At 35.6% G+C, this 20,901-nt stretch overlaps 1 protein-coding gene across 2 annotated transcripts; it reads left to right on the top strand.

Moving 5' to 3' along the window:
* The first annotated feature begins 1,297 nt into the window (after positions 1-1,297).
* Positions 1,298-18,445, top strand: LOC117972776 (alpha-protein kinase 2-like). Of its 2 annotated transcripts, XM_058995531.1 has the most exons (13): positions 1,300-1,333; positions 3,252-3,402; positions 3,776-3,893; positions 4,296-5,856; positions 7,008-9,114; positions 9,748-9,895; positions 10,280-10,407; positions 10,503-10,538; positions 11,532-11,806; positions 13,432-13,520; positions 15,178-15,395; positions 15,506-15,554; positions 16,087-18,445. In XM_058995531.1, exons 2-13 carry the CDS (start codon positions 3,294-3,296, stop codon positions 16,292-16,294), a joined length of 5,046 nt encoding a protein of 1,681 aa, XP_058851514.1. In that variant the 5' UTR covers positions 1,300-1,333; positions 3,252-3,293; the 3' UTR covers positions 16,295-18,445. The 2 variants fall into 2 exon arrangements, with proteins under 2 accessions (XP_058851516.1, XP_058851514.1); XM_058995533.1 differs by lacking the exons at positions 15,506-15,554; positions 16,087-18,445 and having other exon boundaries at positions 1,298-1,333; positions 13,432-13,538; positions 15,178-15,303.
* The last annotated feature ends 2,456 nt before the right edge of the window (positions 18,446-20,901 follow it).

Genomic DNA, 20,901 nt, shown 5'->3' with positions numbered 1-20,901 from the left:
AACCACTGTTTTTGATGAGGTAAAATTGGCGTTTTATACCAAGTTGTAGAACCAGTTGACTGAGTGCTAGAGTTACCCTTAATTCCCAATATATTAAATATTACATCTTTATATGGCTTATCCCTTTATTCTAATTGATTGGATTCATTTTACTGTTTTTGTGCACTAAGACAACTAAGCCATGGTCACTTCTCTGTTATCCAAACATGCCTTAAGTGACTAATTTAGATGTTGCTACTCCTTAGCTATATATATAGTGGCAAAAATTGTATGTAAAACTAGGTTAAGAAATATACATTAAACATGTTTTAAAAGTACTACAGAGTAAAAAAAAAAATAGTTCTATTCCATAGTCCATCTCAATCTCTTCAAATACATCGAGTTTCATACAGATCTAATTTACTATCAACAAGAAACAAGGAGGAATGATAAGAACGTTGTTCCACTTTTTGACTGCTTATTTCTCCTAATCTGTCAACAGATAGATCTGCCCAGACACATACTGTAAGCAGAATGGAATTCAAACTATTGCCTTAGTTGTGGCAATATCCTAGTAGTTTTTTTCTGACGACATTTAGTTTAGTTTATTAACTGATTACAGTAAAGATGGTTAAGAATGATTTCAGTTTTGAAAAGCATGTAAAAATAATACAATACAATTTGTGTGATGAAGGTAAATGTGTAGTAAAGCAACATAAAATGTGGAAAATCACTCCCGTACATCTATAACTACAGTATTTTACCACCAGGTGGCAAAATTCAAGGAAAAAAAAAAAAAAAAAAAAAGCCTGAGCAATAGCACTTTAAGGGGAAGTAATGTTAGAGTTTAATCCCAAAGTGAAATCTTTGGGATTAAAAATAGGAAAAGAACATTCTTTCAGTATTTATAATGATTTTCTTTCTAATTGACCACAATTCTAAGATAAAATGGGCCACAGTTTTATCGAGTTTACTCCAGTCTTTAATAAAAAAAAAAAAAAATTGAGAGAAAAACACCTTTTTACTGTATAAAACTAGAATCAAACGTCTAAATCATGTGACTGAAATGCCCTTAGCAACTTGTTTGTTTCTTAGTTTTGTACATTACTAAGCTTTTGAAATTAAGGCCCAATATGTTTACCACTGATCATACAGTACAGTGCTGTTTACCCCAGTTGAAAATGTAGGTAAATCTAATATAGACTTGGGGTGTTAAGTGTCCTGCAATAGCACATGTTGACAATATCATCTAACGGGTAACTTGGGGAAAAGTTCAAAATAGATTCAGGCACACACTTTGACACCAAATGTATCCACGTACTGTATATGTGCCGTGTGGGTGAAAAACAGGGATGTAAGTACAATATATAGATTCCCTTACTTAGTTTTTTGCAGTAGTCTTGTGTATGGGTTAGCATGTATTGCTTATAATTCCATTACAAGGGAGAAAGGTGAATCACTATGTTTGTATGTCAGTGAATAGGATGTTTGCGCTGATTTGTAAATGCATAGTCCGTATTTAAAAAAAAAAAAAAAATAAAGATATTGCAAAAGTCTACTGGAAGCCATAATCGTAGTACAGTATTTCATGTTAGATTTTGAAATGTCAATTTTTTCAATTTGGTCAGTTTTTTGTTAATATATAATTTTATATTTCCCTTGTTAGCTATATTGTTCTCAAATGTTTTATTTTAATACCTGGCTTTTTAAAATTGTACAACAGTTTAACTATGTTCTTTCTTCTCACTTTTGAACTTCAGATGCTGTACACTACTATTGTTATTTCATTCATTTGTATTCCTATGCATTTATTAGAATGTTTGTGTCCTTTGCTCACTTACATCACAACTAGGCTTTCTTCTCCTGGTATTGAGGAGTCACAGTTTGTGGGGATCCATGTTGAGTGTACGAGGTTTACAGTGCTGTACCCTTTTGAGATTATTAGAAAGAATGTTTTAGTCTGGGAGGATTCATCAATCTGGTCTTCAGAAATTCAGGTTTGACTCAGACTAAAACATGACTATAGAGGTTAACATATAGTAATCAGGACTCAGACCAAACTGGAAAAGAGACATGTGGAAATACGGTATCTTACAGATCCTGCTTGCTGAACATATATTAGCTGGTTGGTAAAACTATACATGACATGTCTCTAATTGCTGTGTATTTACAATGTAGTGACTTAGTAAATACACATGTATTTACACATACAATGTTATTATGCATAGTTACAATGTACTTTATGTGTAAATTACCAGTTGGGTCTAAAATAACATACAGTACTAGCGGCCTATTTTAATAATCAAAAATGTATTGACCTGATTTTTCACTGAACACATTGTGTTGTGTTATTTGTGTGTGTGTGTGCGTGTGTGTGTGTGTAGTAATGTTAATAAGAGGGTCAAAAATCACTCCTAGCTGGACTAATATAGAGTTAAAGAGTCTGCCGCTGCTTAGATCATTAAAATGGACCCTTAGCTGCTCTGTTCTGTGTGCCTAAAATACTTTAGAGTTTGCTTTTTACATCCAGCTCTGGGGACTGAGCCTAATGCAGCCAAAGTACAACAGAGAACCCGTACTCATGATTCTTCACCATCATCCTGATTTGCATATTGTCCCTGTAATACAGTCTCTAACTATCCTCCCTGTCAGAAAGGGGGTGTCTGGCATTGCCCCCTGCTGGACAGCTGGGCTGCTGCAGTACTATTTTGCTTTACCATGCTTTCTCTACAGTGTGCTTTAACTATTGTATTCCACTGTTCAGGACAATGACTCTTTTATTTAGTTTCAATCGGCCATCACTTTGAAAAGTAATTACTGTATATAGTAAATCTGTGATTATTCTTTATCACACTTTGAGACACACCATAAGCTAGCATCAATTCACATTAAACATTGGCCCATTTCTAGGAAGTACGTAATTTAGTTACACAAATCACCTGGAATGGAGCACACACATCTACAGTAGCATTTTGAAAAGAAGTTAACTGTAAAGAAAAACAAGACATTTTGACACAAACTCGACATTTCATTTTGGATTTTAAGAGATTGAACATAACTGAAGAACATAACTGAAGAAAAGAACAGCTCTTTACATATTACACCTTTTCAATTATTTCACAGTCTACTTTATGAATATTTAAGATTCAATGGAACGTAATCATAACTTGAGTCAATCTCTTCTTTGTTGCCACTAGTTTTTACCATATAGAATTACCAAATGTAATAAAAAAAGCATATTTTTTTAGTATGTTCCCTTATTATTCAACCAGTAGTGTCAAGATTATATTACAGGCACCTGTTCATGTGAAGTGATGTCGTCGGGGCCACACGAAGAGCCCTCCTCACCACACTTCATCCTCACCCTGAGATCACAGGCAGTCCCAGAGAATGAGGATGTTCGTTTTTTCTGCACAATAGCTGGTAAAAAAAAAGTGATGCCGTACATGGTTTTTGCATGATTCCAAGACTATAAAATCAATTTGCATAGAGGCAATTTGCACGCAAGATGTCACAACTTCAACTTTGATTGTCTTTGATTCTCCATTTTAATTAGCATTGCTTTTTCATAAAGGATTAACACTAAGTAACTGTAAGTAAATATGTATTTTTATAATATATATATTACAGCATAGCTAGAGTGCTGGCAGGAAGCAGTTTTGAGTAAAATAAAGTCTGTCACTCACAACAGGACAGACACCAATTCAAATGTGTTTCCATAAAATTGTATAATATGGTAGGTTGGAGAATCGCTCCACTTTGAAGCTGGAATTTCGATTTTTCTTGTGTTTAATAGGCACTCCAGAACCAACGGTGACCTGGTACAGAAATGGTCAAATACTCATCTATACAAATGAGCCAACTGAACAAGAAACATTAATGGGCAACTACATTCACACTCTTCACTTACCAAAGTAAATATTTCCTGAAATGTGTTTTCACTTCACCTTTTTTATATTTATTTTACATAACGTTAATTAACTAAGTTACTGCAGGAAGATACTGTATTATAATTTTAAAGCCAGTGTTGTAAAGACAACAGCTATTGTTAACTGCTTAATATTCTGCTTCTGAAAAGCTGCATGTCTGAAGGGTGGTTTGAAAAATGACCATTGGAGGTGTGCAGCTGTAATTTATTCCCCCTCTGTAACTGTGATTTTGTATAGAGATTTATATTTACTAACTCACAGTTGCACTCACCTAGTGGTCATTACTGAAACCTCACTTCAGAATCCAAGCTTTTAATATATCACTAACACTCTACCAGAATATCTCTTGAGCCACATGGAACCTGTGATCTAGTTTTTGGCTTCTAGGTGCACAGAAGACGATGCTGCAGTGTATCAAGTATCTGCCAGAAACAACAAAGGGATGAGCAGCTCCTCTGCAGTTCTGGAAGTTGGATCTTTTACACGAACGAGGGTTTTTGAAAGAATGCTCAGAAAAACAAAGGGAACTGAGCCGGACACACAACCTCAGGATAAGGCTGCTCAACAAGGTTCCAGGGTAGATGGAAGCAGGACAGTGGCCTCAGATGAACAGTGTCCTGCTTTGGTACAGTCTGGGTCAATAAATGATGAGCAACCTACTAAAGAAAAGAACAGCTATTTAGATATAAATACCATGAAAAATGCATATACTAGTAAAAATATTACAAACAAGACTAAAAAGTGCAAGGTTACTACACACAGGCTAAAAGTAGCAGATGGGTCACCTAGTTACAAAAGTCCTCCAGTTATCAGGAATGGTAAGGATGTGGCTGGAAGAGATATAGACACATATGACAAGCACCATTTAGGATGTGAATACAGTGACTTGGCAGAGCCCATGACCAAACTTGTAGCACCTGTTGGGGCTGACGTACACGCAGTGAGCCAAGCAGAGAACCACACACAGATTAACTCTAAAAATGGTTGTAGTTTTCATAACACACCCTCTGTGGACACATGTCTCATCACAGCTGAGGAGTTCAATCTAGATGACCTGGATGATTCTGAATGTTCTGATGTCATGACGGAATATACCAATGCAATCTGGCAAGCAAGAGTGCAAGGAATTGAGCTGCCGCTTTTAAAAGAAGGTGACCACAGTGATGATGACCTCAGTCTAGAGAAGAATTACATTGTCAACAGTCCTGAAAAAGTAAAAAAGCTCCTGGAATCGAGTGACAGTAAAGCTGTGGTTGCAATCTCTGGTGGTCAGTCAAGAGTTAAAAAGCCAGCTGTCTATGGAAGCTCATCTGAAAACAACCCCTCAAGCAAACACAGAGACATGGTTCACACAGCCACTCAGTACCAAGGTGAGTGGCTTGCAATAAAACCACAAGCGCAGACTACCATGGCAATTAAGAATAAAGGCCTTGAAAAAGCAGAGGACAACTGCGTGAATATTATTTTGCCAGAACATAAATACAAGAAAGTTGCTGAAGAAAACATTGAAGTGACAAAGGAGAGAAATGTCACGGATTTTAACTCTCTTTCAGGGATATGTGAAGGAGAACTAGCTCTCAAAGTTAAAGGAGAACATTTGTCAGAGACAGATAAGGAGGAAATAAAAGGAAAGATAAAGAACATTGCTCAGTCTCAAGAAGAAAATTCCACTGGAATAATCAACTCAGAGAAGGAGAGTGCTTTAAAAGAGTCTGGCACACTAGATTCTAAGAAACTCTGCAAGTGGGACTTGCCTAACGTTGTTCCTAAGTGTGAAAACTTTATACCCGTGGAAACTAAAGCCATTTTAAGCGACAGCAGTACAGTAAGGGACAATTGCACTGAAGGAAGTTTGATTACAGAGAAAACAGATAGGATTTACCCCTGTGAAAGGACTTCCCATAAGAAACAATTTGGATTAATGTGTGAAGAACTCAATATACAGATGGTAAGTATAAGAGATTTATAGAAAATAAAATATCAATATTTTCCAGAAAAACTCCAGTGTCACAAAGATGGTGAGTATTTATTTATATATTTTAGAACTCTTTCATCCGCAATGTTACTTTAAATACAGTGTACCGCATAACCTCTGCTGGAATGTTGTTACCCCCTGCTTTTGGCTTGATCTTAAAGTTGAATTGATAAAACCAAAATCATCACTTAATTTATTTTAATTTATTTTTTATCAGCGTTCAAATTGTTTGTCAAATAAAATAAATAACATTTTATTAGTAAATAAATAAATAAATAAATAAATAAATAAATAAATAATAATAATAATAATAATAATAATAATAATAATAATAATAATAATAATAATAATAATAATAATAATATCCTAGTTATTTGTATAAGATTAAACTTCTGGCATAAACCCTTAAGGATAGGTCTTAAATATTCCCTTGATTACAAACAGAGACAAGTTGTCAGAGAGTGACAGCTGCTGCAGCAAAGCAAATGTGAGGTTTTGAAAAAGCCATAGATAAACAAAAATGCCCCCTAATAATAGCAACATTTCCAGGGAGAAGTCAATCATAGCTGAATTCAGTTACAGGATCTACTCTACTGTACGTAGCTTAACCCCGACCACTGCATCCCTTCTTGGACTTGTAGTTAATGTAATCCTTCTACAAGCTTAATATCACCCACCTACCCAAAGAATTCCTGTTGTTGTGTGTATATAATGCAGACGGAGGTCAGTAGAAAAAGAAATGCTAAATGCATTTCTAATGGAATGTTATAATTGACATATGTGGTATTCATTTAATTTTATTGTAATTTATTACAGAATCAAATGAGTACAGTAAGTCTTAGGGTTATATTACTATGCAGGGCTATAATGGACATGCAGGTAAAAAGCTAAAAGTCTTGGGAGGCTGGTTACTTAAAAGATGGCAGGCCTGTAGAAATCCTCAAAAGGTTGTAGCTACTGTGTTGTCAAATTGCTTCAGATAAAGTTTCGACAAGTAATGCAGTATGTCTTTTGGGACACTCAGACTGTTGCCTGTGTGTCTGTGTCCGCTCACCATTAGTTACACGTGTTAAAAGTCTTGGTTTAATCATGATTGTTGAGTAATGCATGTTTTTGTTTTGCAGACTGAGACCAGACATTACCCTGAAATTGAAGAAACACCCACAGGTTCATACCTTCACTGTAAGGAATCAGGACGATTCAACTCCTCTTTGGAAATTTTGCATCGCATAAAGGCTGAGGCTGCAGAGAATTTCAATGAGCCTTTCGATTCACTTTGTCTCAAAAATCCTTGCTTGAGCGAAGACCTTAATGTGAAGATGGATCAACACAATAATGATGGGAAAAGTGTTTCTCAGACCCAGTACAGCAGCACAGCAACAAATAACCTAGACAAACATTTGCAATTAAAGCGTAGCCCATCTTTTGACAGCTGTGAATTTGCAAAGTGCTCTATGAAGAATCAAAAAGTAAACCTGTGTAATAATACCCTGAGGCAAGATAGTGATCTAAAGGATATTTTACCCACATCATTCACTGGTGCTGAGGGGTCTCAAGAAGGGAATGCGCAGTACAAAACTAGAGACGATTTTCAACACACCAAAGAAAGTGTTTTTCTCAGAAATGGAGCATCACAAGAAAACCTACGATATACAGACTCATCATTAAACACAAAGCGGTGTAATGTTATTGATAATGAATCACACATTCATGATGAAAGCCAGTCATCAAAGCTGCCACATGACGAAGGACCATTCAAAGACAATTCCTGTGGATCTACATCTACATCACTCATATCCCCTTCAAAGGAAGTAAACAGCATGACGAATCAAATAAATAACCTTTGTAATGAAGTTTCAGATACAAACAGATTACCTTCTGCCATTAAGAAAAAGCCTCCCATGAATGATACATCTAAATCTGCCTTTTCACTGCTTAATCAAAAAGATGACATTCAGAAAGATAAAACCACAGACTCAGACACAAAGTCACCACACCCAACTAGTAGACATGAAGCTCAAACTATTTCACCACCTGTTAAATCAAATACAAGCATCAACATGTTAAAAGGGTCTGAATTTGAGATAACAAATGAGAAACATGTTTCCACAACAGATGGCAGGAATGCAACTGAGTCCAACTTTAAATGTATACCTGGGGATTTAATCTTACAGGAAGTCATTGCAACTGATCAACAAAGTGTTGTACAGCACCCAAAAGAAACCCTAGAATCGTGTACAATTTGGAAGCCAGTGCCTGAACAAAATGAAAATAATGTGATGGAAATTACAGATGAAAAGGTCAGCAATCAGATAAAGTCTGCTCACTTATCGTTCATAGAGATTGATACAGCTGTCCCACAAACTGCCATACCGGAGACAGTGGATTTGTCAATGATGTGCGCATCAGTGCCAGAGTATGCGGTAGCTAATTTGGTGACAGTAGGCTTAGAAAATTCTAATATTGTGCCTCCAGAAAAGATTAATCACTCTGTTGAACAAACAGTCTTGCAACAAGCCGAGAAAACCAATGAGTCATCTGTAATTCTTAAGTCACATAGTAAAGCCTTCAATGGGAAATCTGTAACACAAAATACAGACAGAATGAAAACTGGAACTTCAAAACAGCAGGCGAAAGAGCAAAACACCAGTAAGTCTTGTGGTGGACAAATAAAAAATGTGCAGCAAGTAAAAGGCGTAGAATCCCCGAAAAAAGTCCCTAAAGATAGAAAATCTCCCTCTATGGATAAAGACAGTAATAACAATGCAGGGGGTTCAAAGGTGAAAGATGCAGCTTTCGGGGCAAAACAATTACTGTTGAGCAAGAAAAACCTTGAAAATCCTACACCAGCTGCTTCGTCCAACCCTAGAAAGGGGAATCCGGTTAAAGATAATGAACACAAACATTCAACTGCCAAAGAGCTCCCACTTAGTGCTAGAAGAAAAGTTACTACTCCAGACAAGTCTGGCAAGCACTCTGCACCAAAGGAAACACGATCAGCTACTGAAGTGCACCAGTATAGGGAAGAGATAACCAAACGCATGCGTTTGTCGGGGGAAAGAACCAAGGGTGAATCTGTGGAAGCAAAGCAACACAAGCAGCATTTAGGAGAAAACGAACATCTTGGGCTAAAGAAGAAGGAAGGCCAAAGAGCTACAGGGCAGGAGACTCCAAAAAGGAATCATAATGAGCAGCAGAAAAAGAAACATCCCATAAAGGAAGAAAACAAAGGTAAGGTAAAAAAACAAATAGAACAGTTTTCCTCCTGACTATTAGTTCCTCAGTCTCAAGAAGTGATATTTCAAGTTTTGTATAGGCCTACTGATGGTCTGGGGCTATTCCTTAGTGTATTAACCTACTATATTATCATCAGGTGCTTTATTGAATAAATAAGTTAAATGATCCTACCTTATATTGTGCTATATATTACACTTACTGGGTAAAATAACTGTTACAGTAAGTAACATGAAAATCTTTAAAATAATTCAACTTTATATAATTTCCTGGTTACTTAAATCATGGGAGATACAGTAACGAGACTGGAGGTAAAGAACAGTGTAAGAGTCAACATCAACTAGAAGGTCTTCATATCCAATTACACAATAGCCAAAGGGATTATTGTCATACTTCTGGTGTAAATGTTTAATCGACTAACATACTATTACAGAATTGGTAAAATGACAAAGATGCAAAATTAATTATTTTTTTTAACTGTGGAGAAATCCAGAAATTCCCATAATTGGTTTCGAAGTGCAAAGTAAAAGGTGATTTAAGCAACATCCCTATTGTTTAGCATTTGTAGTTGACTGTAAGCTGGCCCTGTTTTATCACTCGTTGAAGTGATGACAACTTTTTTTCTTGTAGTGCCCAAAGTTCTTCAGCACATCCATGCAGAAACCTTTCCAGATATTTCTGGAAACATCAAACTCTGGTGCCAGTTTGGTGACATCTACGCAGACTCAACTATCACATGGTCTAAAGATGGGGTGGTGTTGGCCAAAGTACAGAGAAGGTAAGCAGTAGATGTTAATTTAGATCTTGATCCCGATTTAAAACTTGCCACTGATTTATAACTGTGGGAGTCTTTAACTTCACTTCTCAGGAGATCTGTTTTCCAACTGTCCACCGTTTCATAAAACCTATTGTCCACTATACATAATCCAGTTTTATTTTGTATGTGTTCACAGTATATGAAACATAAACACATTGCAGCCACACAAGGGAGTATGTGTCTTTTGCGTTGATACTGGAGCAGACTTACAAAAATATCTGCTAATGGAATATAAAACATGAGTAAATCAATAGTCAAGTGTGTTTTAGGAATTACACTACTACAGTAGGTTCAAAAGGCAAAACAATTGTTTGTCTGATGAGATGCCTGTTTATTTGTTTGCAGTGCAGGTGATGACAGCCCAGATTCCCTGGCCATTGTTCAAGCGACAATTAAAGATCAGGGGATGTATCAGTGCAAGCTGAAGAATCCCAATGGGAAGATGTCATCTGAATTCAGACTGACCTCAGAAGGTGAAAAACTAAGCAATATTATTCTTCTCTTCTTTTTCTTCAAGCAAATTGTACATTAAAATTTACACCTGATTTGCCTTTTCATTCCTTTCTAGCACTGAATGAACTAATTAGTAAGCAAGACCTCGAAGGTAAGCCAGTTCTTATTATGTAGCATGCATGTGCTTTATTTAAAATCAAACCTTTTCTTAAAGAGTAAGTAGCAAGGTTCTGAAAAATAGTGTTACACGTCCCCCACGTGTTGCTACAACTGTACTGGCTGCTCTAGTGCACTGATAGTATAGAATTATTGACTACATTGTCAAACCAAACAGGTAACGTAGCAATAACGATCCATGATGTGGCACGAAACTGAAAAGCCAGAGCACTTGTTATGTTTTCTTTTTTTTAATCCTGCAGTAATTTAGAGAACAGATCTTAAACCCCAGTGCACTAGAGCAGCCACTTTGAAAAAAGCTTTGAAATAGACTTTAAAGTTATAAGTTTAAAAAGTTGTCAGGATGTTAACAATGAAAAGACAAATGACAGATACATTATTTAAACAGTTATAGCAACAAGTGGGGACATAATAACATTATATTTTTTGGAACACCACTATTTACTACTCTATTCTCTTGACTAATCACCTTGGTTAAATTTGACTATTCATTTAAATATTCATCTACAAATATGGAGAAGCATCATTCTAAAAAGCAATTTTCTTATAAAGAATGAACCTACTACTCTAAACAAAGACATCCCAGCTACTCTGAAACAAGGCACTCCATCTCCAAATTACTGCAGATGCTGCTTTGTATATGTGGATATTGTCTGCTCTCATAAGTGCATGTTGCAAGTCCCATCATATGCTACAGGGAGCAGACTGCAGCTGTAGGTAAAGGTATCTCTGCTAGACAGCTGAACTTGAAGAATTGTGCTTGTGATTGAGCAAAGCATCTGCTATAAAAAGTACATGAATTTAAGTACATTCCCCTGCATGGCAAATTCTTATCCTGCAAACAGTTCAATATTCTGTCAAGAAAACAGTGCAAACACTGGAATATTATCAATGGCCTGAGGTAAAGTAATGCAGGTAATGAAACATGTTGGTGACTCTTTCAATTCTGTTTTGTAATTTAAAACAGGTGGGGAAGAAATTAAATGTGCACAGCTGATGTTCAGAGAAGATTTTTTGAGGGACCAATATTTCGGAGATGATCTGCTTGCCAGCATTGTTACAGAAGAGCAGCACTTTGGGGAAGGAATGCACCGGAAAGCTTTCCGAACAAAGGTCATCAGTGGCTTGATGCCAGTGTTTAACTCAGGGCACACTTGTGTCCTCAAAGTCCATAACGCAATTGCCTATGGGACCAAAACTAATGATGAGCTCATTCAGAAGAACTACAACTTAGCAGTACAGGTAACTACAACTTGCTTTTGAGTTCCCTTAACTCAAAATAATAATTGTTATGAAAATATATGATGTACTTAAATATTTAGGGCTAGATTCTCAAAGCCATTTACTCCAAATCGTCATTAGCACATTTTTTTTTCTAAATGGAAAAAGCACCAATTAAATGTGTAAAATGAATAAGAAACAACTCAATGCTTCATTCAAGCCCCTGAATTAAAAGTCTGAGTTGTTTATTTCTGGTTTTGTAACTTTACTGGGTGTGTTTCTCCTTTCTGAAAATATGTGTGCTGATGACAAATTGAAGTAAATAGCTTTGAGAATGCCCTTAATTTTTCCCTTATATTGATATATTTACAATATTTATTTTTTTCTCATTGATTGAAGATGAACTACAGGCAATTATTCTGTCCCTTGTCAAAATAAATATATTAGAATATATTTTTGGTCCCTTTTTATATTTTGAATAGAGTAAGACTTGTTATTTACAGTCACATGAATGAACCAGCCGGTATGTATCAGGTTCTCAATGTAAATAGATTAGTACTTCATAAATGGTTTCTTTAACAACAGTCTAGAAACATTTGGTGGACATCAAACTTTATATTATAGAAAACAATTGTGAATAGGGCCTATAATCCAATCAATGTGTTTTATATTTTATAAATATACAACAAACACTATTGTGGGTTTTTTTCTACGCATGTTGCATTTTTCTACTCAGATGCATTATGAGCATCAACAATTTACTCAAAGCTTCCATTAGTGTGGTCTACTATTATAACAACCTTGACTTGAATAAAGAAGGAAAAACATTGAGTGAAATAGCTTGCATCACTCGATTTTCAAGGTGTGGTATCCGAAGCATAGTCAACAAGTACAGAGAAACATCATCTGTAATTGACAAACCCAGGACTGGAAGACCCAAAAAGCTGTCTAACAAGGATGAGCAATACTTGAAGATGATATCCTTAAGGAATAGAAAGAAGACAAGCGCTGAATTGACAACAGAACTGGCAGAAGGCAAAGGTGTCGTTGTCCATCCATCAACAGTCCAAAGCACCTTTGACCATTGTTCCATAGTCCAATTTCTGTGTTCTTGTTTATATTTTAGCCTTTTAGTCTTGTTCCTTTCTTAACAGAGGTATTCTTACTGCAACACCCTTTAAGTCCTGATTTCAAGAGTGACCTTCGTACTGTTGATTTGATGGACAACGACACCTGTGGCTTCTGCCAGTTCTGTTGTCAATTCAAAGCTTGTCTCCTCTCTATTTTTTAAGGATTTTATCTTCAAGTATTGTTTATCATTATTAGACAGCTTTTTGGGTCTTCCAGTGCTGGATTTGTCAATTACAGATGATGTTTCTGTGTACTTGTTGATTATGCTTCTGATACCACACTTGGAAAATCGAGTGATGCAAGTTATTTCACTCAACGTTTTTCCTTCTTTATGCAAGTCAAGGTTGTTATAATAGTAGAAAACACTAGTGGATGTTTTGAGTAAACTGTTGATGCTCGTAATGCATCAGAGTAGAAAAATGCAAAGACTTTTTTGCTGGATCTAAAAGGTTAATAAGCTGGTCCCTGGTCTTCAATACTTTTCAGTTTATTTTGTATTTCTTTTTTTTTTTTAGGAGTGCCATGTACAAAACACAGCAAGAGAATACATTAAAGAATATAGAGCTGACATAAAATGTACCAAAGCTTTTGGAGAAGTGCCAGAGTAAGTCAAATCTTACAGGTAGCTATTTTATTTAAGTTCACTTTAAAGGTACGTTTCCATAAAGTGTTGTAATTTGCCTATACTGTAATTGTGGTTTACATTTGAATTATCTCCAGCCATTCTTACTAGTCCCCCATCATTTAGCTGCCCTTATCATTTATCCCTATAAGAATAATTTTAAAATGGATAGATTACATTCTCTCAACAGTGTTCAAAAAAAGAAAACATTTTAAATATCTGCACACATATTACAAATCTGTATTTTATTCAGTGGCATCATTTTTTTTTTTTTTTTTTTTAATAACCGCACTGCAAAAAAACAGTAACATATTTCATAGTTTGGGGAAAAACAAATTAGGTTAATTAAATACTGATCATAAGTTAATTTTCTAAATGTGTCTTTTATAAAAAGGCACTATGTACACTAAATCAGGAATGGCATTAAAATTGAAAGGCAAAAATGTGAAGGCATGCAGATTGTTACAGACCTCCAGAAACCAGAGTAGGGTATATTTTACTAGATACAGCAACTATTCATATTGATTTGTGTATGACAGGTACAAACAACTGTGTATAGCTATTTGTTCCAAAAATATCCAACCAGTTCAGCTGTTTTCAGTCTTCACTCAAACTTCCAATAACAAGTGACATGTTCTTGGATGAATTCTCACCTAATTGTAATCTGTCAGCGATTCTCATAGGCTTGGTTTACATTCACTTGAAAATGGACTCTACAGTCATGACTGTGTGACGTTGTCACGCAAATACATCGTGAAACAGCAAAATGACATCCTTTTGGCAGCGCGGCTTTAAGGGCAGTGTCAATCTCTTTCTCAAGATAATAATAGCTGTAAAAACCCATGTACACTGGAGCAGGAATTGTGCTTGTGGCTCACAAGGTTTCAGCAGTCAAGATCCAGTTCTTCTGACTTAATCTCACATAATCTCCATCAGAAATGCCGTAGTAAACATACCCCCCCAACACACACACACACACACAAAATGTACATTTCTGGACTACTTCAACACTAGAACTACATTTCTGGACTACTTCAACACTAGAACTACATTTCTGGACTACTTCAACACTAGAACTACATTTCTGGACTACTTCAACACTAGAACCATACTCATACCTACAACCGCCGACGGCAATCATTATCATGGTACATTTTAAACATCATCAATATTAAAATGAAAGACAAACTATCGGAAACAACTCAAAAGTTTTTAATTCAGAATGTGCGCAACAACACCTGAATTAATTTCTCTTGTTAAATGTTTTTATCTTCATGGAAACGCATGAAGCTCTCCTCGCGATATTTGGAGGTTCTTTTCCTACTTAGTAAGCAGACACGAACATTTAAATATACCCTCCCCCAAATGACTATGAATGGAGTAATCTGCATTGGTACAGACAATTTTTTTCTTAAATCAGGTGTTGCCATGGTAATAGACAGACTCATATATGAAAGGCATTGGTATCGTACCTTTATCAAAATGCAGTATTAAATGGGAATAGAAACAGCAGATGAAAATCATCCTATTTTATGCATTAATGGCTTCATTCATCAAAAAGACCTAAAGTTTTGTGTTTAGAGCCCTCTATTCTATGTAGCTTTTAAACTCATTAAAATATATACTGATTTTATTTCAGAATAATTCCTGTCTACCTTATCCATCGTCCTGCCAACAACATCCCATATGCAACCCTGGAAGAGGAACTGGTTGGAGACTTTGTGAAATATTCTGTGAAGGACGGCAAGGAGATGAATATGTTGAGAAGAGAGTCCGATGCTGGACAGAAATGCTGTACCTTCCAGCACTGGGTCTACAAGAAGACAGACGGGAACCTCCTAGTCACTGATTTGCAAGGTGGTGCCTATTCACTTGGTGTACAGTAGATACAAACACCTTTTGTTTTCTTAAGAAGAAGTTTGCTCGACTGTAAACAAATCACATTGACTGTTCTGTTTCTTTTGCAGGTGTGGGCATGAAGTTAACTGATGTTGGAATAGCAACCTATGGCAAAGGGTGAGTTCAGAATGAGAGGATGCGAATGGTTACGTTTATTTGGCACTGTTTGGGTTACAAATAAGACACAGCCTGGTATGTAGTTTACCTTCATGGTCATAATGGATGTTGACGTGTGGATGTTTATCACATTTACAGTACTTCTTAGAAGCAGGAGATAAAAGTTTTGTTTAATCTTATTAAAAGTTTTACCTCAGAAATGATGATTGAGTGTTGGAAGTTAGTGATGTATTTACTATATTGCTGAAAATTAGTGCTGCAAAAACACAAATTATTTCCAAAGCACAGAAAAATCTTTTTTTATTTATTTATTTATTTATTCATTCATTCATTTATTTGTTTATTTATTTGAACCACTGTTACATGAAGTACTTTAAACAATACATTGCTATACAATAAATCAAACAATACCTTATTCAAAAATATATCTAGTATGTATATAATTTACTATATAAAGCTAAATTAATTTATGAAAATAAAACTTAAAAATGCTTCCCCTCAGTTACTAATACTTTTCCATTATAATTTTCAGGTACAAGGGGTTCAAAGGGAACTGTGCAACTTCCTTCATTGATCAGTTTAACTCTCTCCACCAGTGCAATAAATTCTGTGAAATGTTGGGCTTGAAGTCATTGCAAAGCAGCCAACCAAAGCCCAGAAAGACAGCAGCAGTGAAAGCGAGGGGACAGCCAAGCTCAAAGAAAATTGTATTTTTGCCTCACACCAAGAGCAAAACATAAACTGGCAGTGCTGACATATGGAAGCATAAATGTGGCATTATAAGACTAAGAGGATAATATATTAGGATTGATGACTGTTACATATACCAGCATTCAGAAAAAAAAATCTCTGAACAGGACTGGAATTCCACAACTTGAGTGCTTCACTTACCATGAATATAATACAGCAGATACGGTACAGAAATTATCCAGGCAGGCATAAGCACTGCAAAGCCAGGCAGTCTGTGAATACTTCATAATCTTTGAATATGAGTTATGTATGTGATGAAACAGAAATGTTTCAATTTTATGTTGCCACAATGTGGGCTTGCTACCAGATTAGTATTTTTTTCTGTTGGTTTTTTCTGTTGGTTTGTTTGCTTTCAAAAATGTAAATAAATATCTGCAACCAGGTATTGATTGTTTAGGCACTAGTAAAAGACAGGAATTGATGAATGGATGCGTGTGCATTGTACAGATTATCATCATTATTATAATTTTTTTTCCATACAAAATATCCAGATGTTTAGTTTATAAAGCTAAAGTCCTAAAGTGCTGTAATAGTAACTGGGATATATAACTTAAATGAAGGGACATTTCAACACAATTTAATAAGGGTAAACAAGGCACTGGTTTGTTTCATTGGGCCCCATTCAAAAAATATTAAGACTGTTTTAAATAGTTTTAATAAAAAGAGAATAATATCCAATGGTTAGAAAAACCTTTTCTAGTGTTTCCCCTGTGCAAAGTCTTAATATAATACGCCTTATTTTGAGGCTTTAGAGCAGAGTTGACAGCAATAAACTAGATTGGACTTATTTCTTTACAAAAAAATACAGTGTTTTACTGGACTTATGGTTTACTCATGTATTGTTATTTATTGAATTATTTAAGATTCAGTGCTGCTAAAATGTATCGTTCTGTGTCTATGTAGCATATCAGTAACACTTCATATTAATGTGTCCTTTATAAATAGTTTATTAACATAGTATATATGCTTATAGATTAGTTATTTGTTATAATACATTATAGAACAAGTGATAAATGGTAGTAATGACATTTACAAATTAAATAAATGAAAATATGAAATAGTTTATATGTATTTCTACTTAATGGATGATGTTACGTAAATCTTAATAAAGCATGTTTTAACATGCAATTTAAATGGATGGTCATGTTTTTTTCTACTTTTTGATGTGACTATTTATGCAGGGCTTTAAGCTAATAGACATGCTTTACATGAGTAAATGCCTATGGTAGTTTATAACATAATGTTGTTGTTTCAAGCTCTGGGCTGGCGTTTGTGCTAAAATAGGTTCATTATGATGTAAAAAACAAAAATACTGTTCTATTAAACTATGTAATGTGTAGAATTACAGAAATAGTGGTAGTATTGACATTGTGATGCATGTAAGCATAAATTCCAATAAATATAATGCTATACTGTATAATGCTTTTGAGTATCACTAAGTTTGCAATTAAGTATTAGTGTTCAACACATCGGTCATTACCTAGATTAATTAACCGTGGTGACTCTCAGGTGTCTCAAGCTGGAGGCACTTAACGAAAGATAAAGTCAATTATCTACAGTACAGGTAATGATCTCTGCAGATGGTCAAGCAAATGGTGACAGTTCGGACAGCTACTTACGTTTAAACCCCACATTCTGGTGCTCTCTATAACTTTTAGTAAATGATGTATAAACATACTAAAGGACATCCCACTTAAATATGTGAAGAGGAGTAAGTACTTCTCCAGGATTCTGTTGCAATTAACATGTATTGGTAACTACAGTGTGATTTTGAAGTGTATTCTAGAGTGTATAGAGCCACAGCAGGACATGTGTTTCTGTCACTCAAAGATTTGTGCTTTTGTAAAAATGCATTAACATGTTTGGTTTATTTTCACAACAAAATATCAGCGCATTATTTACATACAATATTAAGAAATAAAAAAGTGATGCTGCTTACTAAATGCATTCATGCCTTAAATCATCATGATACAAGTGTTGCCAGCATATCTGTCTTGTTTTATATTTACCCAACACAAACTCTAACATAAATGAACAAAAGCGCTGTGGCTAGCCTCAAGATTAAATTTCTCCTACTGATATTTTCCCCAGTGCATTCCTTGTACAAAATGAAAGAATTCATGGCTGCCAGATCCAGTAGAGATAACAAAAGGCTTGTATATAAAGATAAAATAGAATATTGTAGGTTATATTCAAAATAAAACGTATTGTAAAAGGCAGTCAAAATGACTGCTCTGGCGGTTCTAGGTAGAAGGGATTATAACTTTTTTATTTTTGCGATCATGCCTTTCAAACGCCATCAAGGTATTTAATACATGTATTTAGGAAAAGTCAAGAACGGACAACCGCGTATCCTTCACACACGCAGAGTAATTACAATTTTAAAAGTGAAAACCGTCAAAATAACTGCCATGGCGGTTCTAGTGTTAAGGTCTTATCCTGTTCTTGGTCATTGAATTTGGGATTGATTTACATTCAGGGACAACTTAAATTTAAATAAATACACATTTAAATTTGAGTACATTTGGTGTGTTTTAGTTGTTTAATTTTTTTTTTTTTTTGGTATATTGACAAGTTTTTGTATTCTAAGTTACCAGTAATCAAAAAAGAAGACATGAATACAGTAGAATTTGTGCTTGCTAATAATTTTGCTACAGTGGAGGAAGTGCAGAAACTACAGATCAAAAGGTTGGGACCGAGTAGACCTGTTACAAGATACAGTACTAATATGAATTATATACAGTATTTCTATGTTGTTCATATATAAATGTTTAACATCTTTCATTAAATAGACTCACAATTAAAACAATGTATAGGACATATTTGGTATAAGAGCATCATAACTTTGTACAGGGATTAAAAAATAATCTTTTGTTCTACGAAGTAACTAGAATCTGTAGATTTCCTATAAAAATTACAGGTATATTGATGCTGTTTGCAATTATTGTGCATTTAAATATGTTCAGCAAAATAATTAATGTAGCATAATGCATTCTGTTAACAGTAAAGGCATGATTTGATTGATTTCCATTATATGAGAGTCGGTGTTAAAACTTCATTCTGATATTGGACTTGGCTCTCACCAAGATAAGCACCAACCAAGACACAGCTTCTTTTACTGTAAACTAATGTGATCCATCTGCGTTTCCTTCCATCTGATGATGTAGCTATCCTTCCACTTGGTGTTGATGGCTGAAGTATAATGCTGGCTCCAGGGATTAGCCTATTTTGCCTCCCTGGCGCATCAGCACACACAACGGCTGCAATGCTGGCTCCAGGGATCAACCACAGTGCGGCCTCCCTAGCACTTTAGCATGACAACCGTCTGGACTGAGCTAAGTAGAGTACTTCTCTGGGGACTTCAAGTGGGCACCTTCCATACTTGGTGTTTCGTCGACTAGCCCACGACACCTTAAGAGCGCTCGACAGTGATTCTGGCATATTTTATGTAAGGACTGGGAATCACCAACCCGCTTAATTGTGTTAAACTGTATTACAGTGTACTGCAGTTTTGATAGACCAATGCTGACTGAGAAATATGTCCGGGTTTGGTCTGTGGAAAAGGTGGCAACCCTACCTCTACCTCAGTAGAACATTAAATGACTTTTTTTTTTTACAATCAACGCTGTAGAGCAGGGGTCTCCAATCCTGGTTCTGGAGGGCCGGTGTCCCTCCTGGTTTTTGTTCCAACTGTACCCTAAATTGCTTAATTGGACCAATTAAGCTTCCAATAAGCACTTAATTATTCCAATTAAGTAATTTAGGGTACAGTTGGAACAAAAACCAGAATGGACACCAGCCCTCCAGGACCAGGATTGGAGACCCCTGCTGTAGAGTATGTATTTCTTTATTTTTTAGCTGATCTCTTTTTGGAATCTGCAGTATTCTGCATTTATTCAAATCCTATGACAGAAACAATAGGTGAATCCCACTGTTCCAAATGTTGCTGCGTTGCTATGCAGATGCAGAGTTTGATCTAAGGCAGGGTTAGGCAACCCTGGTCCTGGAGTGCCACAGTCCTGCAGGTTTTGTAGGTATCGCTTAATCATCAATTGCTAAATACCTGGAAAACATGGTAATTCTGACCAATTAAGCCAATCATTGAATCAATTAGGGCTTGGTAAAACAAAAACCAGAAGTGTCTATGGCACTCCAGGACCCTGATCTAAGGAAAGTTATTCACATAATTCAGCAGTTTTTCTCGGTTTAAACTAAAACTACTTTCTTGTCTTAGATTTGTTATATAAACTGAATACTTCAAGTTATCCTTACTCGTGGAATAACTACTGTACAAAACTCCATGAATTCCCTTTTCAAAATACAGGAGTGCATATTCTTTCAAAAGTATGCTTCACATATATTGTCATCAGAATCTGTTTTGTAGTTAGAGGATGCAGTTATGGATGACTATTTGCAAGAGGTTTCCCACCTAGTGCAGAATAGAGCTGGTTTCTATTTGTGAGCAATCAGCTGTTTAAACATACATGCCCTTTTACTGTTTATCTGTTTTCCAGGTTGACCGCTATTTCAGCTGCCAATCCAGTGCAATCAGGGCAAGAAGCGTGATTTTTAGCAACTTCTAGTGTATGGTATTGAT

This window comes from Acipenser ruthenus, chromosome 2 (genome assembly GCF_902713425.1).
Source record: "Acipenser ruthenus chromosome 2, fAciRut3.2 maternal haplotype, whole genome shotgun sequence".
Taxonomy (NCBI): Eukaryota; Metazoa; Chordata; class Actinopteri; order Acipenseriformes; family Acipenseridae; genus Acipenser; species Acipenser ruthenus.
Note: the sequence above shows the minus strand (reverse complement) of the source record. Positions and strands in the feature narration are given on the sequence as shown.